The sequence below is a fragment of the Gavia stellata genome, chromosome 4 (genome assembly GCF_030936135.1).
Source record: "Gavia stellata isolate bGavSte3 chromosome 4, bGavSte3.hap2, whole genome shotgun sequence".
Taxonomy (NCBI): domain Eukaryota; kingdom Metazoa; phylum Chordata; class Aves; order Gaviiformes; family Gaviidae; genus Gavia; species Gavia stellata.
This window is the reverse complement of record NC_082597.1, coordinates 81,079,084-81,102,565: the sequence shown is the minus strand read 5'-3', so window position 1 is coordinate 81,102,565 and position 23,482 is coordinate 81,079,084. Positions and strand designations below refer to the sequence as shown.

At 39.2% G+C, this 23,482-nt stretch overlaps 1 protein-coding gene across 4 annotated transcripts in view; it reads left to right on the top strand.

Moving 5' to 3' along the window:
- LOC104259201 (potassium voltage-gated channel subfamily KQT member 1) overlaps positions 1–23,482 on the top strand; it is a 508,020-nt gene that overhangs the window by 141,061 nt on the left and 343,477 nt on the right. Inside the window, exon 12 of one of the 4 annotated variants that reach the window (XM_059815978.1) lies at positions 2,904–2,915. The exons of the other annotated variants lie outside the window; for them this stretch is intronic. Coding sequence (XP_059671961.1) covers positions 2,904–2,915 — 12 coding nt within the window. The remainder of the gene's footprint in view (positions 1–2,903; positions 2,916–23,482) is intronic. 4 annotated transcript variants of the gene reach the window in all.

The window sequence follows — 23,482 nt, the reverse complement described above, 5'->3', positions numbered from 1 at the left end:
TAAGATTCTTCATGTCTGTTCTACTTTGAAAAGTCACATTTTTCATTTTGATTTATAATCTCTTACTATTTTTAGAATAAGCAATCTGCCAGGCTGAAACGTGTGAGCAATGAAGGTCAAGATAGATTTTACGATGGTTAAAAGCTGTGTAAAATAGTGAACGTGGTCATTTTATAGCAGGTGATCTACCCTATATAACCAAAAAGCTTTAACTTGTGTAGTTATAACTGTAGTCCAGAAGCTGATAATTAAATTATTCTTCCTGGGATTTTGTTCCTTCACAAATAAGCGATTTCACACCACCTTATTCTCAAACTAAGCATTTGTAATATTCGACAACCCTAGGGAATAGTAACTATTGCTATATTTATTTATGGGGGGTTTTTTCCCCTTAATTCTTGTAAAGACTGCTTTTTGTAAATGTATAAAGAAAAAGAGGCAGCTTATTGAGCAGGTTTTTAGTTATTTATTTACTACTTCTAAAGGTTTTAGAAGAGAGGGCTGTACACGAGTAAACACTATGTCTACACGCACACAATACCAACCCCGTAAAAAAAATTTTTTTTCCCTCTTCTAAGGGAAAAAGCTGCATTTCTGCAATGAAGGGTCAGTAAAGTGGACGAGATTCAAAATTGTATCTTCTCTACAGAGCTACTAGTTGCTTAGCTGATGTGTCCCTAGATTGCATGCTGAAAATACCATAGTCCTAGCAGCCCCCTTTGGTCTGGCAGGGAGAGCTGAAATTAAGGCTTTCAGTGGGTGAAGACTATTTGCAAGATCTCCTGCTGAGCCTGCTAAGACATATATTGTGGGGTAATCTCTGGAGTTTTGCCAGTTGCAAACAGGGGGCCCCCAACAAGCCTATTAAGGTAGGAATGAGGTTGGAATGCCACACTTTGCTGCGCTCTGTTTTCCACTGTCCCTGCTCTGCTGACCACCAGAGTAAAAATAAATTAGGGGAATTTTTTTTTCTCACTATAATGTCTGCCATCCCTTATTACATGTTGTAATTTATAAATAATTCATCCGATTAACTGTGATTATTTTTTTGTTGTTTTTAGTACTTATGAATAAGAAATATTTTCCCATTGACCTCCCTCCTTGTCTCTGCAAGCAGCAGGACAAGATGACATACATCCACTTTATTTTGTTATGAAGCCGTAAATCTTTATTGGCCTTTTGTTGATGTAGTTTAGGAGGATCAGAATGAAAATGCAGTTTTTACATACCATTTTAATGTTTTCAAGAATGTTGTCATTGGAAACTCCTGTCAGTCTAACTCATTTATGGTTCAGTAAAGTGTTGTATCTTGGTTCCCAGGCCTCAGCTACCCATTGTGAGAGTCATTTTCATGTGCTACTGTATGGTGGAAAGTGTGGCTTATGAGAGAAACAGAGTTGTTGCCTTAAAATTGGGAAAGGCTGCTGACTTGCTATAATACTTACTGACAGTAAGGGATTTTGGAGGTTGGATGTGGGTGTCCAATAAGGAGGTTTTCTAAAGAGAAACGTTCTTGTATTTATTAAAACAATCACTTTATAGGTCTGGAGCATGCTCCTTGCAATGTGGTATAAAGCATGAGATGCAGAAGTTTGGAAAGGGATATTTTATTTTTCTTTTGTACAGGTTGTTCATCTTGGAATCATTTAGCATTAAAGTACTCTACTGTATGTTGCACACAGATGTGGTTTAACGCACAAACTGAATAGCCTCTTGCTCTTTTCTTCAAGGTTTCAGAACTAGATTTTATAGTTTTTGGCAGACTGTACCTAGAAGTTTCAAAATTGTTCTATAAGCAATATCTTGTGGTCATAAATTATCAAAACCATTTTAGGTTTGTAAAAACCCTACATAAATCTCCATGTAAGCACAACAATAAAAAGTGCAAATGTGTTTAGTAATGTTTCTTGGGTCACCATTGCTCTGAGTTGTGTGTAACACTATCCTAAAAACTACAACTGGAAACCTATCTTATTACCTATTTGTTAACTCCCCCCATAACATACTGCAGTAGTAAAATCACTAAGCTTTGCTGTTTATTGCCCTTTTGATATGTGGCAACATAAGTGGACCACAGGCACTCCAAGATAAAACAGGAGGAGGCTTTTTTCAATATTAATAGTGCAGATGTCAGATCTTTGCCTGCTTGGAGCCAACAAACCAAATTTGATTGTTGTGGGCTTTCTGGGAAGTTGACTTCATGCAGCCTCTGGGTTCCTTATTTACTGGTGGAGAGAGCATTGCTCAACACATGGCTGGCATCACTCTCAGTCATTTTGGAAGAATATTATCTAAATGACTGAACTGTTATTGGAAACATCCCTGCAAGTTCAGCTGTACTATGTGCTTTATGAACTTATAGGAAAACATGGTTCTTGCTTCAAAGAGCTTATAATGAGGTTCAAAATGAGGCTCACCACATCAAAAGAGAGATATAGTATAGGAGGGAAGGAAGACAGAAGGAACCGAGGTGCTTTTGTCCAGTGGGGCATCACAGAATCATGCCTTTAGTTCCTAACTGGTTTAAGTAGCTCAGTTTAAGAGTTTTAATTGTGGTTTCTCCAGCCAGTCCCTCTTTCCCTGCGTGTGCCCCAGTTGGCAATAGAACTTGATCTGAATCCAAAACCTGCTCTGCTTTCCTGCGCAGAACCGTGCCCCAGATACATCAGCAGCTCAACAGCTGTGGAGCACTGGACGCTGCTGGTGAAGGAAGGCTCCAAAGCAACCAAGCTGGAAGTGCAAGCAGCTGGAGAAGGTTTCTGTTGTGCACCTGATCCACTGCTGCAATTGCATTTCATATTGTAGCTGCAAATAAGTTGATGATGCTAAATATCTCCCCACGTGCGTTTTTTCACACAGTTCTCTAGTCACCTTTTAACTTTACATAAATGTGGTATCGTGAGGAGCATGGCAAGGTTTACCCAAAGGATTCTCATTCTCCAAGTAGTTAGTGAAACGTAACATTATGTTCTTAAGTTAATGATGGTGCCAGGATCTCCTTGCGAAAAATGGACTACGATCTGCGGAGTAGGTAGGCCGGATGATTGACAGGATATGATGCAGGAAAGAGTGAATCTTTAATGTATCTTGGCTTTTAAGATTGATAAGAAGTACAGAAAGCAGATAGACTCAAAGGGAAAGAGAACTTTGAATGGCTGAAAAAGGTGCAGTAGGACTGTTGGTTAGAAAAATGTCTGTGTGTCATATTTTTCTGAACAAGTAATATTATTCTGTATGATTGTGGGAAATTGAGTTCCAAGTTCCTCCACCGTAGTCAGTGGGGCATGCGGCTGAACCTGGGACTCCAGTTACATACTCAGCAAATGACATAGCAGGTACGGTATTAGAGTGGACACATTCTCGTTTTTGTCAGAGATTTCTTCCTGAGGCTGAGAAACTTCCTGTATGAAAAATTCTGCGAACATACCCTTTAGAGATTTTTGGTTTCAGCTCATGATGGGTTTCTCAGAAAACCACCACAAAATGTATTTTTTTGAAGCTCTGCTCCAGAGGTGATGCTTGTGGAGGATAGGTTAGTATATATATACTACGGATGCGTCTCAGAATAGAAAGAATTGGTGCATCATCCTAAGCGGCTCAGAGTAACTATTTCTTTTCCTCAATCCCTAGAATTGGAGGCTGCACGTCCCAGAATAAATGACGTAGTTAGAAATGGGTGTAAAGTAAAATTCACGGAGACATAGGTCAAAATCATCCCAGCTCTCCTTTTTGTTCTACTGTCGACAGTAGGCAACCCTGTTACTCTATGATCCCAACGCCCTCATATTTCTTATTCCTTGAACTTTGGTGAAACCCTGCACGCTGAAAGCCTCACACTATCGGTGGCCCTTTAAGGCTAGCTAAAACCCGTTTAAGAACAACTGAGCCTGTTCCTATTGGATTTACTCTGTCCTCAATAGCAAATGATCTTTCATCCTTGTGTGTGTGTCAGTGCTTCTGAAACTGCAGTTTGCTGCAATACCGTTTCGTAAAAGCCGGCCTGGAGTAGAGCTATTCAGACAGCACAAAAAAACCCCACCTCTCATGTAAACAGTTCGCTGACTGCTGAAATACTGTGCAAGCAATGTATATTGCAGGTACTTTTCTGCTCTTCTATTTTAATGTAGAGAATTACTCAATGTAGATAACTGCCTTGCAAAAAATAAAGTAAAATCACCAAACCTTCCAGCTAATACTAGCGAGTAGTTGTTCTCTCGCACGATTTGAAGCAGGACCCAGGAGATAAAAACAGCCAGCAACTTCACTGCGCAGACAACTTCTGTTCGTGCATGGAGGTGAAAGCTCTGGCTGTCCTGCACCTCTGTCCTGCCCAGTTCTAGGCTTGGCCGTTCAGCGTGAGAGTTGGTGGGTTGTGTTCAGCCGTTGCCATGTAAGAGTGTCACAATCTGCCACCTGGTCACGTTACAGTCACGCTGTATGGAAGGGCAGAGGAGAAAAGGAAAACTCATCCTTCCCTTCTCTTGCCCCGTGCACTGACTGACCGCTTTCATTCCCAGGCAAAGCAAGCAGGTGTGTTCCCTGCTTTCCACCACTCCTCAAAAGAGAGAAAGAAAAATTATGTCTGGGAGTGGCTGGCAAGAAGAAAAAAAGTAGTTTGGAGTATGTTTAAAGCAGGAATTTAAATCAATATGCACCTCAAAAGATGCAGAGGGCGCTCAGACACCAAAAGAACACGTGCTGCGTTGAGCTTCTCTTTTTTAATTTGTGTCCATGGCGTTCTGTAAACTGTCTTGTATTTTATATTTAAAATTACTAAACAAGTGATTACACCTTCAAGTGACTGTGTGTGTCCGATCAAGTGAAAAATCCTTTTTTCTTATGTTGCATAAATTCCAGACAGGATGCAAACAGTGTTTCTAAGGTTTGCATTTGGGGAGCGGGGAGGGTGTTTTTTGTTGTTTTTACAAGAATGAAAGCTACTGAAAGGAATATGTAAGGTAATGTGCTTTCTTGAACTCTAGAAATGGCAATAATAGTTGAAAGGAGTTAAGGATGAAAGCCAACACACATTGTATACAAAATATTCCATTCTTTCTTCTGTGTGCCGTATCTAAAATTATGACAGTGTTATGCTTGGAAATGTAAATTGTTGCTTTGATAAAATATTTAAAAGTAGATAAGTTTGTGTATTCGGATACATAAAGCCAAAACTCAGCTTTAGTATTAATACTTGGCCTAAGATTTCCTGACAACTGTCTGCAGTACCTCAACATCCCCATGTAATAATCAAAACTGTCTTTTTCCTTTCTTCTCTTAAATATAGGCTTGAAAACCTGGCTTGATCAAAATAGAGGTATCTTGGCTTTCTTACTTTTCTCTCTCATATATTTATTTAAGCCAGATTTTCAGAAGTCATCAGCATCCAGCACTAAGAAATCTGTTGTTTTCTGTTCACTAGGCATTGAAGTGCAAGATCTGACTTTTTCCAACTCTGGTTGTCTGTGCCGAGTTTCTTGTTGTTCGTTAGCCTTTTTGAAAATCTGTCTTTGAATATGCCCACATAATTAGAGATGGTATATGGAGCGATACCTAGAGCGAAGAGGGATTCAATTCTCACTCTCGTTTTTGTTTTTTAAAATGTTTATAGCTTTGCAAAATGTTTTCGTTTAGGCTGAAACTACCCACTTCTAATGCTATGTGGGAGAAGCGTTTTCCCAAAACTTAAGCCTGTTTAAATTTGGTTTTCTGGCTGAGAAAAGTACTTTACCATATTATATATACATAGAAATACACATACATAGTATATTTTAAGTTGCTAGCTTTTGGGGGGGGATTTATTTTGAATCTCTTTCACCCTGCAGGATTTTGGTGCTCTGGGTCATAATCCCAAGTCATACATCTTAAGAAAATCTGTTTTGATATGACTACGTTATAGGGGTTTGATGAAAACAGTTTGTGCGTGCACACCGGCCTTTCTTATACTTTTCCCCTCTTTGATCTTTGTCTTTGCAAAGATCACTCACCATTCCATTGATCCTGTGCGTATAAGTATAAGTAAGCTGAGTTGATTTTCATTTGTGTTTGTTGAGCTGACAGATATGGTCTGCAAGGTGAGAGTGGACTGCTTTTGTGCTCTGCAGCCCATATGTATATATTCTAGTTACTAACGTTTATTTCATAGTTTTCCCAGAAGCTATAATAAGGATTTTGTTTAAATGAATATTCCATATTTGTGGCATGTGAAAGAACGCGAAAAAGGCATTACTCTAATCCAGCTCTTATGTATCACGGTTGAACTGTACTGATCATACTTTCATGGTTTCCCAAGGCGATGAGGTTTATGAGATCATCCTCTCTGTGTTTCTGTTTTTGTCAGTCTCCTCTTCCCTCCCTCTTTCTCCCTCAGACCTCACCGGTAACTTTTGAACCCACTGGCCAAGTTCAGTCACATTTGCTAGAGGAGGACAAGTCTGAAATAGATGCAATCCCTAGAGGTATCGTGAATACTGGCAGCCAGGTAGTGGAGAGAAACTCAAAGGAGATGCCCTCCAAGGAGGAAAAGGCTTACAGTGTAAATGTAATCCTTGTTAGAGTGCAGATAATCCACACAGGGGCGGTTCTAAACAAAGACATTGTTTCCCGGCGGAAAAGGACCTGGCGGTGCTGGTCGACAGCCGGCTGAATACAAGCCAGCAGTGTGCCCAGGTGGCCAAGAAGGCCAACGGCATCCTGGCCTGTATCAGAAATGGTGTGGGCAGCAGGAGCAGGGAGGTGATCGTGCCCCTGTACTTGGCACTGGTGAGGCCGCACCTCGAATGCTGTCTTCAGTTTTGGGCCCCTCACTCCAAGAAGGACATTGAGGTGCTGGAGCGTGTCCAGAGAAGGGCGACGAAGCTGGTGAGGGGTCTGGAGCACAAGTCTTGTGAGGAGCGGCTGAGGGAACTGGGGTTGTTCAGTCTGGAGAAGAGGAGGCTGAGGGGAGACCTCATCGCTCCCTACAATTAACTGAAAGGGGGTTGTAGCGAGGTGGGTGTCAGTCTCTTTTCCCAAGTAACAAGTCATAGGACGAGAGGAAACGGCCTCAAGTTGCACCAAGGGAGGTTTAGATTGGATATTAGGAAAAACTTCTTCACTGGAAGGGTTGTCAGGCATTGGAAGAGGCTGCCCAGGGAGGTGGTGGAGTCACCATCCCTGGAGGTGTTCAAAAAACATGTAGACGTGGCACTGTGGGACATGGTTTAGTGGTGGACTTGGCAGGGCTAGGTTTATGGTTGGGCTTGATCTTAAAGGTCTTTTCCATCTAAATGATTCTATGAGTTCTCCTGTTTGCAGATATGTTTGATTTTAGAGTACTAAATGTTGTACTTAGCATCAGGATTAATCACAGAAGTGCTATTGTATGGGAGATTTATGGGAACATTTTGCAGTCAGAGATTAATTTATTTTCTTTTATTTGCACGTTTCCTGTGTATGTGACACCCAGCCAACCGCTGGATGCATACACACGCACTCTTCATCAGCCATTCAGGCTGAGCTTCGACAGGTCAGCTCTCGACTCTCTTTGCTTCCTTCTGTTTCTACTTACAAGCAAACAGTAAGGTGTATTATCCTGAAAAGTAGATACTTTTTACAAAGCTGTGTAGTAGGATGTGTTGAAAAGATGAAACAGTTTCACTGTGAATGCCTCTTACTCCTTGGAATCTAATAAGGTACTGAATGCTCCTGCAATCCAAATTTGTCTTCTGCGGATATATATTACTAGTACGCTACATTTTCCTCTTTTCTCTCAAATGGGAGGAAAACTTGCCTCTTCTCCTATGTCAGTCATTGGTAATACTCAGGTGATTCTATGATGGCAAACGCAGGCCCTGGCTGAGGGTGAACTGTTTGCCCACTTGCCAATGTCATCGGCTCCAGGAATCAGCGGATGCATCCAGGGTGGCTCCACGGACACCACTGCAGAGCGGAGTCGCTCAGGCTGTATGCAGCAGCCATTTGCCCAGAGGTTTTGAATATCCTGCGACATGGGCTACTGGGCATCCAGAACTAGTAAGGATGGTGAGAGTACCTGAAGCGATACAGGAGAAGTGGTAGAATTAAAATAGGAAAAAATTGGACACATTTGCATGGTTTTCAAAGGCCCATATTCAGGGTTATCTTCCCAGGTAGGATTAAACACTAATAACAACTGTGTGTATATATGTACACACACCCATATATGCATATAGATAATATTTTTTATTTTCATGAGCAAACTACATAGAATACTGTAATTGTCACTGTCCAGTGTTAAAGTTTTCTCTTTTCTCATGTTGTCTGTACATCCCCAAACTGTAATAAAAAGGCCTGGTTATGCGGTCATGACTCACTAGCAGCTGATCTGAGCAACTATGCAGTCTGGTTTTTATCTCAGAGTTGAAGGAGGATTTTTATGCACAGAGCTGTACTTTTTGATATTTAATATTTCAGGTCTCGTTCCCACTGACAGTCTGGAGCAGACAGGGGTCATGACTTAACTTGTCCATGAAGTAAATAGAACACTATTGATGCTATAAAGATAAGTAATATTCATTACAAAGACCACATTAAAGTCATGTACTTGGAGGCAAGTGTTTGGAAACCAGGGCATGGCAGATTTATAATTGTCTTTGTGATATTAATTCAGTCACTACACACATAAGTATAATGATCAGAGCTGGTTGATAATTCAGTAACAGATGGTTTGTTTATGCTTCAGAATACATTAAATATTTTAGAATTATGTAGAGACATATTTAATGAAATATAAAATATCTTAGCAAAAATAAAAAAACCCATCTGTTTTCCTGTCAAAGTGATACCTTGGCAAGACTGAAACCAGACTATTTGTTTCGCTAAGCTGTTTATTTTAAATTGGAATAGCAATTAGGAATGCATTCTTTAATTGTCTGGCTACAGTTTCATTAATGTGTATGGAGTAGATGCACAAGGAAGCTCTTTGCATGTTAAACTTCTGCAGTTCTCTCATTCAGGATGGGATTTGGTTACCTAAATGTAAGTATCTGTTGTCATTTGAGACACTAAGGTATCCCACCTGCCTCCCGGCTGCTGTTTCTGAAGGGTGCAAATCCCTAATCGATCTTTTCTCCTGTCTGTAAGCCCTGTGCAAACATTTCAGATGCCTTATAGAGTCTCAAATGGCACTAGTGCTTACACATAAACCACCACGCTTAACTAACTTTGCAAGCTGGAGAATATTTTTAAAGTGGAGTTGTATGTATGATAATGCTAATATGCAGATTTTCTTACATTAATGTTAATCCAAATAAGAACAGATCACTTGTGTATCAGATGTCAACATCTTTAAGTAGTCTAGCACTGCAAGATTTTGTTAAATGAACAAGACGTGCAGCAGGAAGAGGAAAACACAGCACATAAACGTACGTAAGTGGACTCTGTGCTCCCAGGGAGGTGTGTGGGCTCATACATAGTGAAATAATATAGGGCAGCATCCTTGTGAACGGAACAGTAGCAATACTGATATAAACCAAAGGCCTGTCCAGCTTCTGTCTCCATTTGTGGTCAGCAGCAGATGCTTAGAGAAGATCATAATCAAAACAGGATTAGTGTACAGTGCTTTGTACTTAAAAGCCCTCACTAGGATTCTGAATCCTTTGGGAATATGTCTCGTTACTTTGAATTCATGAGGTCACTTTTTAAATCACTATCCCATTTACTCATCCAAGACCACTATCTACTTTGCAATCAAATATGTAGGCATCCCTGCTTTACTAATGAACTTCTCAGGAGGATAACGGATTCACATTTCTGGTTTCAGCTTTTGGTTTTGGACCTACAAAGAATTCATAATAATTTGCCCAAAACCTTTTGGTACAGTATTTCTCGATTTACCAGCAGACATGGAGTTAGTCTAATTTTTCAACGCTAAAAAAAAAAATTGCAATACTTTTTTTGGCGAAAGGAGAAGTTTCTTTAAAAAGCTGTGAAAAGATTTCAAAGCTTTTTTTTCAGTCTCTTTTTTTTTTTTGACTGTACCTATTCACCATTTCATGCCCAAGCAATGGCATAAAATGCTACCTCAAAATCTCTAGGTCTTGGACATGTCAAAATACATTCCTTGGAGTGTTACTACATGAGATGTATTTATTGCAGAGTGATATCCAAACACAGATTTTCTTGAAATCTGAGATTCATGATTATTAACCTGTTGGATAAAGGATGAGTTGAGTTTGCATGTTTGTATTCTTCTCAGAACTACTGTTCTAATTTGAAGGCAAGGAGTTATGGCATCTCTAACTTGCTTATCTGGTATTTGGGAGATGAGAGTTTTTACACCAGTTCATCCCCTTCATCCTTCTGGGCAATGTTTCTGTGAGGTCTGTTGTTCCTCGATCTCTAAACTTTTTATTTTTGAAACCAGTGGGCTTTGGGAGTTGACTGATCAGCAGATTGTAGAAGACGAGTGTAGAAGGCCACAGACCTTTGGGAGGTCTTCAGCTGATGAGCATTGTGTTGGATTTGTTTCCAAATCTCAAGGCCTCTTTGAAGTCGTTAATGCAGCAGCACTGCCATGCAGCACTGAGGTTAAGGCATGGAAAACTCTTCATTACTGTCTACAGATTTTTGTCTTCTGCGGAGGGACAAGTTGCTCTGTGCTAGCTAGTTACGTGACCTTGTCTCTTTGGCCTTCTGGTACAGATGTCTGTGTGTGCTGGTCTGAAGCTGAGTTGCTAAACTGGTTAGTTCAGCTAATGAGTTACCAATGCTTGAAATAGGTTCCACAGCTGCTGTTGTTATGTTGCCTTTCAGCAGATGGAGTTTTGCCTGCTTCAGATCTTTTCACTTTAAAATCTTCCACCTAATGTGTCTCTTTTTCCCCACCCTTGTTGACATAAGAGAAGGGAAAAGGTAGGGGAGCTCTCCATCTATTATTATGAACTACTTTAGCCTTCACCGTTTCTGGTAGATAAACTATCAACAAATGCAATTCTGTTTTAGCACTTGATTACACCCCCTGATTTTACACAGCAAAACATACTGAGGTTTCTGGTAATCTTTTGAGTAATTGCTTGTCATTGTCAGAGTTAAAAATTACTCTTGGACTATAGTTTGTACTGAAGTTTTAGCCTGATTTTGCTCTCCCTCGACGTTCTGAGCAATAAAGGCCTCTGCATAGGTACAATTGCACTGTACCTTCTTTCCCACTGATTCTGAATGAACTAGAGGTTGACGTAAATGCCGTGTTTTCATAGTCAGGTAGTAGCTTTTTTTTTGCCCCCAAACCAGATTCTATGGGGGGAGGGGGTTTGGTTTGGTTTTTTTCTTCAGAGATCCTGGCTTTGAATTGTTGATGTTTTCCATTCCTTTCTGAAATAAGATACTGTATGCATTAGATGACAGAATAAAAAAATTGGTGCTTTGAAACTTTGCTCTTTTCTAATCCAGCATATAAGTATTTGCTTCTATGTGTTCAGGAATTACATTGACATTTTCCATCATCTAAGTGAAGTTCCAAAGTTTTCCTTAATTCTTGCAATAACATATAAAGCCTCTGATAAAGTAAAGGCTTTCTGCATTCTTCTCAGATGATTGGCATACATTTTCCTGTTACACAGTATTCTATTATTTTAAATACTAGTGTTCATCTCAAAGGATTTCTTACTCTCAGACCTATCCTTGGGGTGAGTGAAGGGCAACAGAAAGGTATAGCTCTGCACATAACCGAACAACTGAGAAGGGGAAAGTTTTTTGGGGCCAAGTATACAAGAAAAAAGAGTGCTCCTTTTATGGTTTGTTGCCAAGACTGACGTACAATTTATTTGGTTAATTTAGATTTCCCTGTTAAAAAATTATTGACAAAAGGTCAATATGAATCTTTTCCCATTAACTTTTAGGAAGAGTTTGCCTGAGCATGCCACAGCATTTAGTAATCAAATAGTCATTAATAATTCTTCATTTTTGGAATTCAATGAATTCTGACCCAATAGATTTTATACGAATATTGTTATCCATGTTTAGATGACTTCAAAATAAAATACTTAAATAATTAAAATGCAATTTTAATTGAAAGCAATTGGTTAAGATCTAAACATTTGGTAGGGAAATATTTTAACTAACATTAGTTGTTGTCCACAGGCATGAATGTGTAGCTTCCATGCAAGGAAATCCAAGTAGGCAACTGTAGAGAGGGCTCTTCCTCTTGCCCTTTCCTCTCCTCTCCTTTCGCCTCATTCCATGTTGTTGAGGAGCAGGAGTCTTCAAAGCTGTTTTAAATTCCAGATTGTGTAATTATGGAAGTTTGAACAAATTTCAGGGTTGTGGCTAGATGATTCAGCTTTTGCTTCTGTGCTATCCAGCAGAGGTGGTTGCTCTGCACAGGAATGATAGGGGTGGAAGTAGAAGACGTTAGGAAAGCTGAGTTTTGTGTCTGCTTTGTTAGGAAGGTGTTTGATTTTTAGATGTTCCTGGGTCTGTGCTACTTCTTAGATTCCCCATATCTTCCTTACTGACTCCCAGTCTTCATTTAGTTAAGCAGCAAATCTTAATGAGTAGCTAAAAGTTAAAATGTTTTGTCAGAACCAGAGCTTGTCAGCTGTGTGTCTGTAATCTCCTGGCTAGATGACTATAGTGTTCAACAAACCGAAGACTTTGGAGAGTGCAGCAGGAATATGTAAAAGCCGTTTTCCAGTGGCTGCCCAAGCTATCCCACTGCTTGTGGGTACCTTGTTTTCTGTACTGCTTTTGTTTTATAAATCCTTCTGTATCCTTGCGGAATTCCCGTATCTGAAAGGACAACCTCAAAAAGCAACAACAACAACAAAAAAACCCAGATAAAGTCAGAGCAGCTGAGCTATGCAGACTCTGCTCACAGTGTTTATGCTTTTTTAGAGAGTAGGTAGTTCAAGTGACCGGTGACCATAGATTGACATATTGTTTGCTTTCCTCCAGAAAGCCGTATCTTGCCCTAATATTTAACATCAGCTGTTAGCAGAACTTGGATTCAGACATACAAGCTTAGGATTGGCCTAACTCTGCTTCCATCTATGTATGTTCAGTCAATGTTTCTAAAATCCCTCCCTAATGCAGCATACTTATTTCTATAGCCTTAATTGAGGACAGGGAAAGAGTTCATGTATATGGAGTACACACACTATTGTAGTTGTGACTAAGAGACTACCCAAGGCAAGCTTCGTAAGGGAAGGGTAGTTTCTTTGCTTAGACTAACTCATACTAATAAAACATAGGGCAAAAAGTGCCCAAAACTTTCCAGTACAGCGACGTCATCTGTTTCCAGTATTTCTGTTGGTCAAATCAAAAAGTGAAATCTCTGTAAATCCTTGTCTTGGTTATATGGAAGCAAATTGTGCGTACTATTTTCATCCAACAGCTTGCAATACTTAATAGGTAGGCAGTAAGGAAAACAAAATTTTTCTATTCAGCTGCCCCTTGGCTTCTTTCAAGTTTTGTTTTTATTCGACAGGAAGCAAATCAGAAACACGTAAGTTTTTGTGAGCACAGCAGTGTGTCTCTGTATTGAGCAGTTAATCAAAACATGTCTGAACACACAGACTTTTTCGAGGCACACAGAGAGCATTTTACTTTTATTACTGGGAGGGGTGTATCAGTTAGTTGTATTTGACCTCATTGACAGTAAGAAGAAACAAAAAAAGTCTTAATTGAATATAATGCTTGGACATTATTAAATAATTTTATAGTCTAGAATTTTAATTAGTTAAAACCACTATGTAAAATGTTGGGGGGTTTTAATCTTATTTGTAGATTTATCTCTTCAGAGTTCCCTCCAGACACTCTCCCCCAAACTCTTATACAGTCTTTGCCCAACCCCACCTGGACCAATTTTTTGCAAATGACTCAAACCCAAACTCTTATCCAAACTCAGAAAACCCTGTCAATGTTGGTTGTTTATATCTTAAAAGTTTCCATTTGAAAATTTTCAGCTATGTGCAGATGGTTCACAAAATGTCCAGAGGAGACAATGGCCTCAAGTTGCGCCAGGGGAGGTTCAGGCTGGATATTAGGAAAAATTTCTTTACTGAGAGAGTGGTGAAACACTGGAATAAGCTGCCCAGGGAAGTACTAGAGTCACCATCGCTGGAGGTGTTCAAGGAACATGTGGACGAGGCACTGCAGGACATGGTTTAGTGGGCATGGTGGTGTTGGACTTGATGATCTTACAGGTCTTTTCCAACCTTAGTGATTCTGTGATTCTAGAAAAGTAGAATTCTGTTCTGCTGATTTTATAAATGTGTATACAGTTAGAAACAGAGTTTTGATTTAGTAGGCCTTTAAAGTTGCAATAACATGCCTTCTACAAAATTAAGTCCCAGTACAGTATTCATACTGGGCATTTGCTGTTCCCCTACAGGTCAGTGCGCACCTAGGATACACTGTTCAGTGTGTTTATAAAAGGAAAAACATTGCTAGTTGTGAAAGAGAAACGATGTCTCGAGAATTAGACATATCACTGCATAATTTGCCTTCTGAAGGCACACAAGTAACTTACACATTGCAAGAACAGAGAAGCAGCAGTCTATTTTTGCACAAGCACTATAGATGATGACAGCACGTGTATTGGAGAAGAGGAAAGGTTGGGGTTGTGATTGGAGCTGTGGCTGCATTTCTCAGCTCTGCTACAGACTTCCTCATACCAAGTTGCTTAGAACTGTGCTGAGACTACAGGGTATCTTACTTCAAGACCATGGCCCATAGCTGCTGTGGGCTTGAGTCTTTTATATGGTCAACCAAGAGAAGTAATCGAGGCCTTAGATCTCTCCTTTTCATCAGCCATTAGTTTTTGAGTCTGGATAGCGTGCTGGGTTGACTGTTGCTTTCCTATGTTCAAGAACACTGTAAGAGTCTATAAATATTGGAATTAATATGTACAATATATTTGAACTCATGTTAGGATTTCATTGTTCAGTGTGAACAGAGTTGCTGTAGGGCTTATTTTTGTCCTTTTCAACCATGCATACGTAGCAGGATTGGGCAAGGCATGCTTTGATCTAGCTTGCATGCATGTCAAACCACAGGCTTGGTCCAGAGGGCCTTTGTTTGTTTGTTTGATGGGGGGAGGCTTATTCTTTTAGATTTTTGTGTACATTTTTTTGAAACACTGGGATCTTTATTTTTCTTTAATGCAGCAAACAGAGATACATCAAATCCTAACCTATGTATAAATTGGCATGAGTGTGAACCATCAAGACATTGGGCTTAGACCTGTGTGGGGAATTATTTTGTAAACAAACTTGCAAAATGGAAAGGTAAATTCCACTGGGAAAGTTAAAAATAAAATAAAATGATGTTATTTTGCCTCAATTTTCCTGAAACGGAATATGTGCCTGTGTGGTATTACTTTCTAAACCTGGTTTCAAGTGTAATGCCATAGAGAATGTTCATAGACATTGTTCTGAAGTGATTTATCCTTTAAATCACGTCTGTCTTACTGCCTGCCTTCATCTGATCCTAGAAGTATAAATGAACTCCAAGGCTTTGATCTGGAAGTTTCAAAACTCAAAGGAGATTTTCAAGGGCTTTGAAGTTGAGCTCTAGAAGGGACAATGCACTGTGCACTTATTCACTGGGAGAGTGCTGTCATCGTACAACCAAGCCTTTGCCGGTGTAAATTCATCAGAGTGTTTGATGCAGCTTTATTACATTAGTATTCTTTTTTGGTTTATAGTTAGAATACAGGAAAAAAAGGAGCTTCTTTTGCTGTTTGACTCCATTTGTTAATTGAGCTAAATACACATTAATTTTCTTCTGACAGAATTTTTCAGAATTAAAAAGAAGTGTCTCCTAGTATCACCCTTCACAGTTCTGAGAAACTGTTCAGAGACATGCTTACTTCTATGAGCAGTTTTCACTAAATGACAGCAGGCAAGAAAAATTGATGTAGACTTTAAAAAAAAAATGCCTTGTGAAGGCCTCTTCCAAATTTAGAAAATGCCCTGTGCCTTTCACTTGAGATCACATAGGCAAAAATCCTCTGCCTGCAAAAGTTGTGATTAAAGTTACAGAGGCTGCATGACTACATGGCGTTGCAGGGTGGCATTTGTAGAGTCCAACGATGCTTAAAATGCCGATCAGAATTCTATGACTTTTTCTGACATAAACTTCTGAATTAGAAATACGGGTTACAGCCCACGGAGATACAAAGCGACTCGTGTGGCTGAGCTCACGTTCACCATTAAATCAGCAGGCACTGAAGGTATCTCTGGATCTGAAACTACTATCAGAAGCACAGAGTAGGATACAGAAACACTATGTGAGTTTCCCCAGATAACTTCATAAACATATTTTGGTTATTCTGTCAAAAACTTAGGTGTTTTAGGTTTTGGTCTGTGCCTTTTAGGTTGAGCTGTATGGTACCTCATTGACAAGAACATTTGATTGAAACCACTAAGCTCATATCTTTTGTGACCTGAGCCAGATTAAAATAGAAGCTTTTGCAGATAAAAGGCTTGTAGGTTTATCTTTTCTACTACCTACCCCAAAAGAGCGGCAAACTTCTTTCTGTAATTTCATGGTCCTTTTGTTGGAAATGAGTATCATGAGACTGGGGATAATGGCATGCTGTGACTAGCTCTTTCAATAAAGACAGGATTATGATGATGAGACTTTTTTTTTCCCCTCTCTGTCCTTGTCAATTGGTATGATGAATAACCAAAAGTCAGCTGGCATGTTAATCTAGATAGTTCAAGTTGATACAAACAAGGAGTGAGAAAAAGGCAGTCACTTAGCTATTCCTCCACCATTTGTAGCTGTGGAAGTACTCATTTTATGAAAATTTTAATTTATGATTTTGTTCTCAGCTCATCAAACAATTCAAAAAATTGCTTAGACTAACTCAATGATCACTATTCCTTATTATGAAACGTTTTCCTGGTCTTTGCATGCAATTGTTTCCTAGGCTTTTATATTCTTCCTTTCAGGATTTCTGCTTGCTCACAGGTAAATTATAGCCCAACGGGTTAAAATTAATCATTTAGCTGCAGCTGCATAAAGACTCGTATCATAGCCACCATCTTCCTACCTCATAAGTGGGCTGGGTCCTTGGCTTGCTCCTCTGTTACTGAACTTACCTGGAGCAATGGGTTGTCAGCCCTCATCAGAAAATATAAGTGCTTTGGGGAGTGTCTATGGTGCATTATCCTGTCATTCCAGGGAGACCTGACAGTCTAGGAGGAAGAAGAATATTCACACGTGGTATTTCGTTCCCCTTTTGTAGCTTTGCTTACCTATCACGCAGAGTGAATTTAAAGCTTATTGGTAACTGCCTTAGCTGCCTCTACATCTTATGACAATAATCCAATTAGTGTACATGGATGTGATCTATGTAACCAGATTAATGAATTAGCTAAGAGTCAACAGGTGCTTAAGAACGATAATTCCTAAAAAAAATGACATCATTGTTTGGAGGCCTAAGAAACATGCTGACCCAGAGAGAGCGCAATCAATAATATTGCAGATGTAACCCGTCCCCTGCCTCGTAGGGCTGTGGGATCCTCTGCCTGTAAGAAAAGGTGTTTCCGCATTAGCGTTTCAATTCCTTTTAGGAGCGCAATTTGAACTGCCCCCATTTACTGCACTTTAGTATGTATTGTACAGCACTGTCCGAGCCTGCAAATGGATTTATTTTGATGAAGTTAAACAAGAAGGTGCATCCTAGCTGTGAACAGACCTTTAGACCACAAATCTAGACTAGATCTAGCCAGAGGTAAAAACCTGGCATAAATATGGTACAAATGTTCCCCAGCAGAAGATCTCTTCACAGCTCTAATCCTTTTTTGTTGCCCTGCTTGCTAATGTAAATATAGCCAAAGCCTGGCTGGGTAGAATGCTTTTCCTAACGTATTCATCACTGGAAGTGATTGAATGTTCAGTTTAAACCATTTGTGTCCGGAAGCTTAGCTGAACGTTTGCCATGCTGAAGGAGAGCCTACAGAAATGTTTACCTCAGCGTTTCTCAGGACATTAATGCCACTTGGAACACAAAACAGGACATTGTGCCACATGCAGAACATAGGTGTAAAAGTTTATATTCCTTCAAAAATGTTACTTGAGGCATACTATATTATTTTAGCAGTGATTAATTAAGCCTGGGAAAGGTCTGTCTATGCTAATCCACACACTTTTTATCCTGAACAGTGATGGTCACTCTATTTTTATATGGTTGATGACAGTCTAATGATCAGTGGTGTTTCATGGATGGAAATTTTGTTTTGCTTCAGTCCACCTGATTTTCTCCAAGTTTAACGATGTCTCAGGGTTTATACTACATTTGTACTCATTTTCTGGGGCACTGGCAGAACTTAGCCTTCCAGCTGCTATGCAGCTCTACAGTTTCTGTCTGGCTCTTCCCAAAGGAAGGAAGGGCTGCAGAGAGGAGATGTAATCAGGCTGCATGTGCAAGATGAGCTATGCTGTCTCTTCCCCATCCAGGCAGCTCCACACTGTGGGAACAGTCCCACATCAGGAGATCTGACATAGGGATGCTTAAACCAGAGTGGATAGGAGAGGGCTCATCCCTCCCTGTGCTGCCTCTCCTATCAATGCTATACCCAAATCCTAGCTGCATTATGAACCTGCAAGGGTGCTGTTGCCACAAAAAGGTTTTATTGTGCATGATCCTAGGACATATGGACTGGATGCTTATGCTGGCTACAGACACTTCCATGTTGGAAAGACATGGAGGAAGAAAAGCCGTAACTTTACTGAAGACTTTTTGGCAAAAAAATGTTATTGTCACCTCTGTTAAGCTCTTTTTTGTTTCTGTTATGTTTCTTTTTTGCATTATAAATTTTCCTATAGAATTTCATCTTTTAATTAACAGTAGTGTTTTTGTTACTCTGATCTGAATACATTCTTTCTGAAGATTTTGTTATTTGTCTTCTATATGCGTACTGGCCGAGAAGTAGGGATGCTTATAATGTTAGATTTTATTCTCCCCGGGGTGTAGCAGTTGTGAGTAAAAGAAGTTAGAACTGTCTTTAAACCATAAATAGATCACCACAGGTTGTCACTATGGTTTAAAGTAGATATACTGTAATCCTTTGCCAGATTATTCATTTGTCCTTCATGAGGAAAAGAAAGACAATTTGAGAAAAGTTTTATATTGGATCCAAGGAAGCTGACGGGTGATTTGGGAATGAATATAGTGAATTGGAAGGAAATTAGATGAAGGGTTAACTGTGCAGTTGTCTGATCCGTATGAAAATAAAGAGAAAGTAGTGTGTTGGCGGAGGTGGATTGGTGGGCAGTGTTTGCCTAAAGTCTGCGTCTCTGGTGTACTATCAGCGTGTTGTATCAGTACTCAGACTATCATATTTGTGATTATGAAAGTCTAAAATGTGTATTAGAACATACAGTGAAATCTTTGAGTATATTTGCTAAAGTTAATTGTAGTTTGTATGGTTCTGTTCAGAGGCGGGTGCGTGCGTAAGCTGTATAGAAAAAGAAGGTAAGGGTTTGTAGAAATCAGTGTTCATGTTAAACTGGGATTTTTCTTTCAGACTGCAAATGTTCTGTGCTTGCATATTAGCTTGGCAAAGGTTGAGTCCTAAAGGCTGGAAAGATCGTTATAACATTTAGTTTAGTGTAAAAGATAACCTTTAAAACCACTGCTCATGTTTTCTGCAGTAAGTTGCACAGAATTTTCTGCTTAGCAGTTATTAATGGGGTTTATTTTGCAATAATGCTCAGCTATCTCAACCAAAGATGGGGTGCAATTGCATTGGAACATTTCTTCCCTCCCCCAGCTCCACAAGGATCTTTCCTGGATAGTGCCTGTGTGTGGAGTTAATTATACTGATGTTAAGTAATGATAGTATTGATATTCTTCTTGAAACACAGAGAATTATTTCTGAACCTCCCCGTTTTTTCATACTTTGAGGCACAAATCATGTCTACAGAGTTGTACTCGTGATTTCCATCCAATTCCAATGTCCATCTCAGGATAGAGTTTAATTCTCAATATCTTCCAAAAGAAATTTCAGTCAGATTCCATAACTCTTTAGATTTCATAAGACAGCAGGACAATCTATGTGAGTAAACAGACTCCTTGGAGATTTTATCTGTGCATGGAATTATTCTCAATAAACTACCCCTGAATAAGCTCCCTTTGCAGACACTCTTATTTTCAGCTTACTACTAATTTTCTTCTGTGAGTGAATTCAGGAAAGCTTGACCGTTTTACTGTAAAATCAGAAATAAATGGAAGTACAAACCAGATGCTAAACTTCGCATTCCTTAATAATTGTATGTAACGGTTTGATGTTTCACTCCTCGCTCAGGCAGTACACTATAGTTCCTGAATGTGAGAGGCTGAGCTCGATTTTTAATTTACTAGTTTAACTTGGAAGTCACTTTCCAACATGAAGTGTGAAAGTGTTTCCATATGTAACTCACCAGCTTTTAGATACCAATGGAACATTTTTCACTAACTTACCTGAAAAAATCCAGAAAGAAGCAAATAAAATATTAGTATTATAATAAAGGATTTATTTTTCCAATCCATTTCAATAGTAGTTGTACAGCAATGTATCCTATAAGATTATTGAAGTTAATTCCTGAAGCAAAAGCAAATAAACTAAAGCCAACACAAATAAATAACTTCAGTGTATTTTACTAAAGAAGTGGTTATGCAGAACTTCTTTTTCTTTCTTTCTTTCTTTTTTTTTTTTAATAGAATGAGCTCTCCATTAAACCAGAAACTCATTTTTGCTTGAGTTTTAAAATGAGTGTTATTAAAAACTTGTTTTGAGAATATGATTTTGGTCTCTGTCCTGGTTGGGTCCCAATTCAGAAATGGGATTTATGCATTTAAATGTTAGTCTTTGAGTTATGGGAAGAAAAGATGTTTTCCTGAGTTGAGCTTTCTCATATGGTCAAATTATTTTCACAAATGGCCCACTAATGTACATTTGATTTAACATGTTCTTCTCACTAAAGGCTGCACACTTAAGCTCTTACATAGCAAAAACCTCTTCCAATTTTTGAATCAGCTACTTGAGAAGGAAGTTGGGAAACACCAGGAAACTCTGGAATTTTTCCTTCTGAGATGATCTGTTTCCTCCCTCTCGCCCCCATCTACTTCAGAGTAATAGATTTTCTGAAGTAACAACAGATGGGTTGTAACAGAAAATATTTCAGAAACCAACAAGTCGAGCTTGAAATAGCTTATTCAGAGTTTACAATGTGAGCAAGTTACTTATAAGTGGCAAAATAGAAATGTCCTGTAATTACTAATTCTCTTACATTGTTTTTGATGCACTGTGTGTGGTTGAAGGGTTGAACTTACACTATGTTATGATAAAAAAATAAAGTGACTAAAATTTAGAGTAAGTAAAAAAAAATGGTTGTCCGTTTAAGCCAAGACGGATGCAAATGTTTAGATATTTTGGTTGCTTTAATTATAGGATTTTTAACTTGAGGTATGTATTAAGAGTCTTGTTTTCAGAAAGTTGTGGGTGTCCGTGCTTTGAAAATTATAAGCTTTTTCAAAATTAGTTTGCCAAAAATTGCATACAAGTCCAGAATGACCATGCTATTGTGAATGTTGTCATTAGTACGCTGAAGTATATGAAGTTTTGACAAAAAATGTGTTTCAAATCATTCGGCACATCACCTGTGCTTACAAGGCACCTCATGCTTTGTACTGCCAAGCTTAAAGTAGGCTCTTTTTTAGGTTGGAACTGCTGGTGGTGGGCAGGGGGGCTAGAGACCGGCTTATTTTTTTCTGTGCCAAACTAGGTCTGCTTTAGAATTTTTGAGGTTTTTTGGACATTTTCAGATTTCCACTTAGGCATGTCATCAAAATTTGCCTGCTCTTCTGCTAGGTTAGTTGAGTTTATGCCTTTTCAGTTCTACTTGGCTAAAGTGAAAACAATCGCTGCAGCTAGTTTTGTTTTTACAGAAGTTGTGATTTTCAAGTACACGTGAACACACAAAAATGCAAAAGGCTTGAGTTGTAAAGCACTGTGAGAGACTGTTCAAGCTATTCTTCCTGGATTTTCACTATACTGCTGTGTCAGATCACAGCTCAGGTGCTTGTGTGTGCTAAGATTTCTCAGTCTTGGTGGGTTATGGTAGTGATTATGCCCACAGCCCTTTGAGAAGTTTCCTAGAGTTAGGCACTCCCTCTCTCACACCTTTCAAAGCGCAGCCCTACAGCCTAAAGTTTCTTTGGGATCAATGCAGAATCTCAAGATAATGCACAACATTTCTGAGAAGTTTCTGCGTGGGATATTAGCCTTCCAGCTTGCAGTTTGCTGGTTCAGAAAAATAGGTGGTGGAAAGCAGAATATTGCATACTTTCTCTCACAAATATGTGTACTTTCCATAGATTCAAACCCAACGTTGTTCTTGAGTCAACGGAAATGTCTAAATCTGGAGAAACAATAATGGATCTTGTGTGTTCTTCCACCAGTCTAGAGCCTTTTTTTAGGTGGATTCAGGTTTTTGAGGTTTTCCAGCATCGTTGTCCTGAAGGCTATAGCTTGCCTTCTGCATTGCTGAATCTTCCCAGCTCACCTTATATTGTTGCAGTTGGAGTGGTTCCACAGTCACACCAGTAACTGGTAGACCACAAATGGTTGTTTCTTCCCCTTTCCTCTCCTGAGGTTCTTATGTGACCCAAGGAATTTATTTCTGAATTCATTCTCTGCCCCCTGCCCTGCCCACCTTGAAAAAGTTTTGTCTCCCGTTGCCAGCTATCACTGATACCTAATTTAGGCTCCCTGTTGCCCCAGGCCAAAATATGCTAGGCTGCTACTGAGAGAAGTGATCTTGTCCTGGCCCGGTCTACTAGTTCCTATTCTTTTCCTTAAGCTGACTGCAATACTCATGCAGCCATCCGGTGAACCCAGACCACAGAACTGATACAACTGAAAACTCACCAAACAAAAAAAAATAAGCTGATCAGTTTTCTGTCTTACTATTTAAATAACAACTTTGTAATATTAACCAATATGTATAAATGGTACAGAGGCAGGTTCCATAGCTCATCAGCGGTGGACACAAAATGGACATTTTTGTGGTAAAAATAGGATTTATTTTTCTCCCATTATAACAGGAATTGAAGGTACTAAAGGAATCCAAACACTAATTTCATTTCTAGTTTGCAGTGAGCTAACGCTTTGATGTTGCAATTATTTGGCTAATGGGGGTCAATTTGGCTGTTAGGGCCAATAAGAATAAATAAGAAAATTTATTTTTCTTTTACATTATTTTACTCTCACATGAATGACACATGCACGGATCTTTTCTGTGTTAGTGCTTATATTATAGCTAACAGAGCTATTGCTATAGACACTATTGGAGAGATGTGGAAAATAACATTATTTCAGTGACTTGATTGAAAAGTGCATATATTTTTTTTTTATGACTGACTTATGCTAGTAAAATAGAGATGAAAAAAAAGGTATATCCAACTTCTCGTTTGGTGTGCAGCTCTTCCTTAATTTCTTCTACTTGTTTTTTTGTTCACTATTTGTGTAACCTA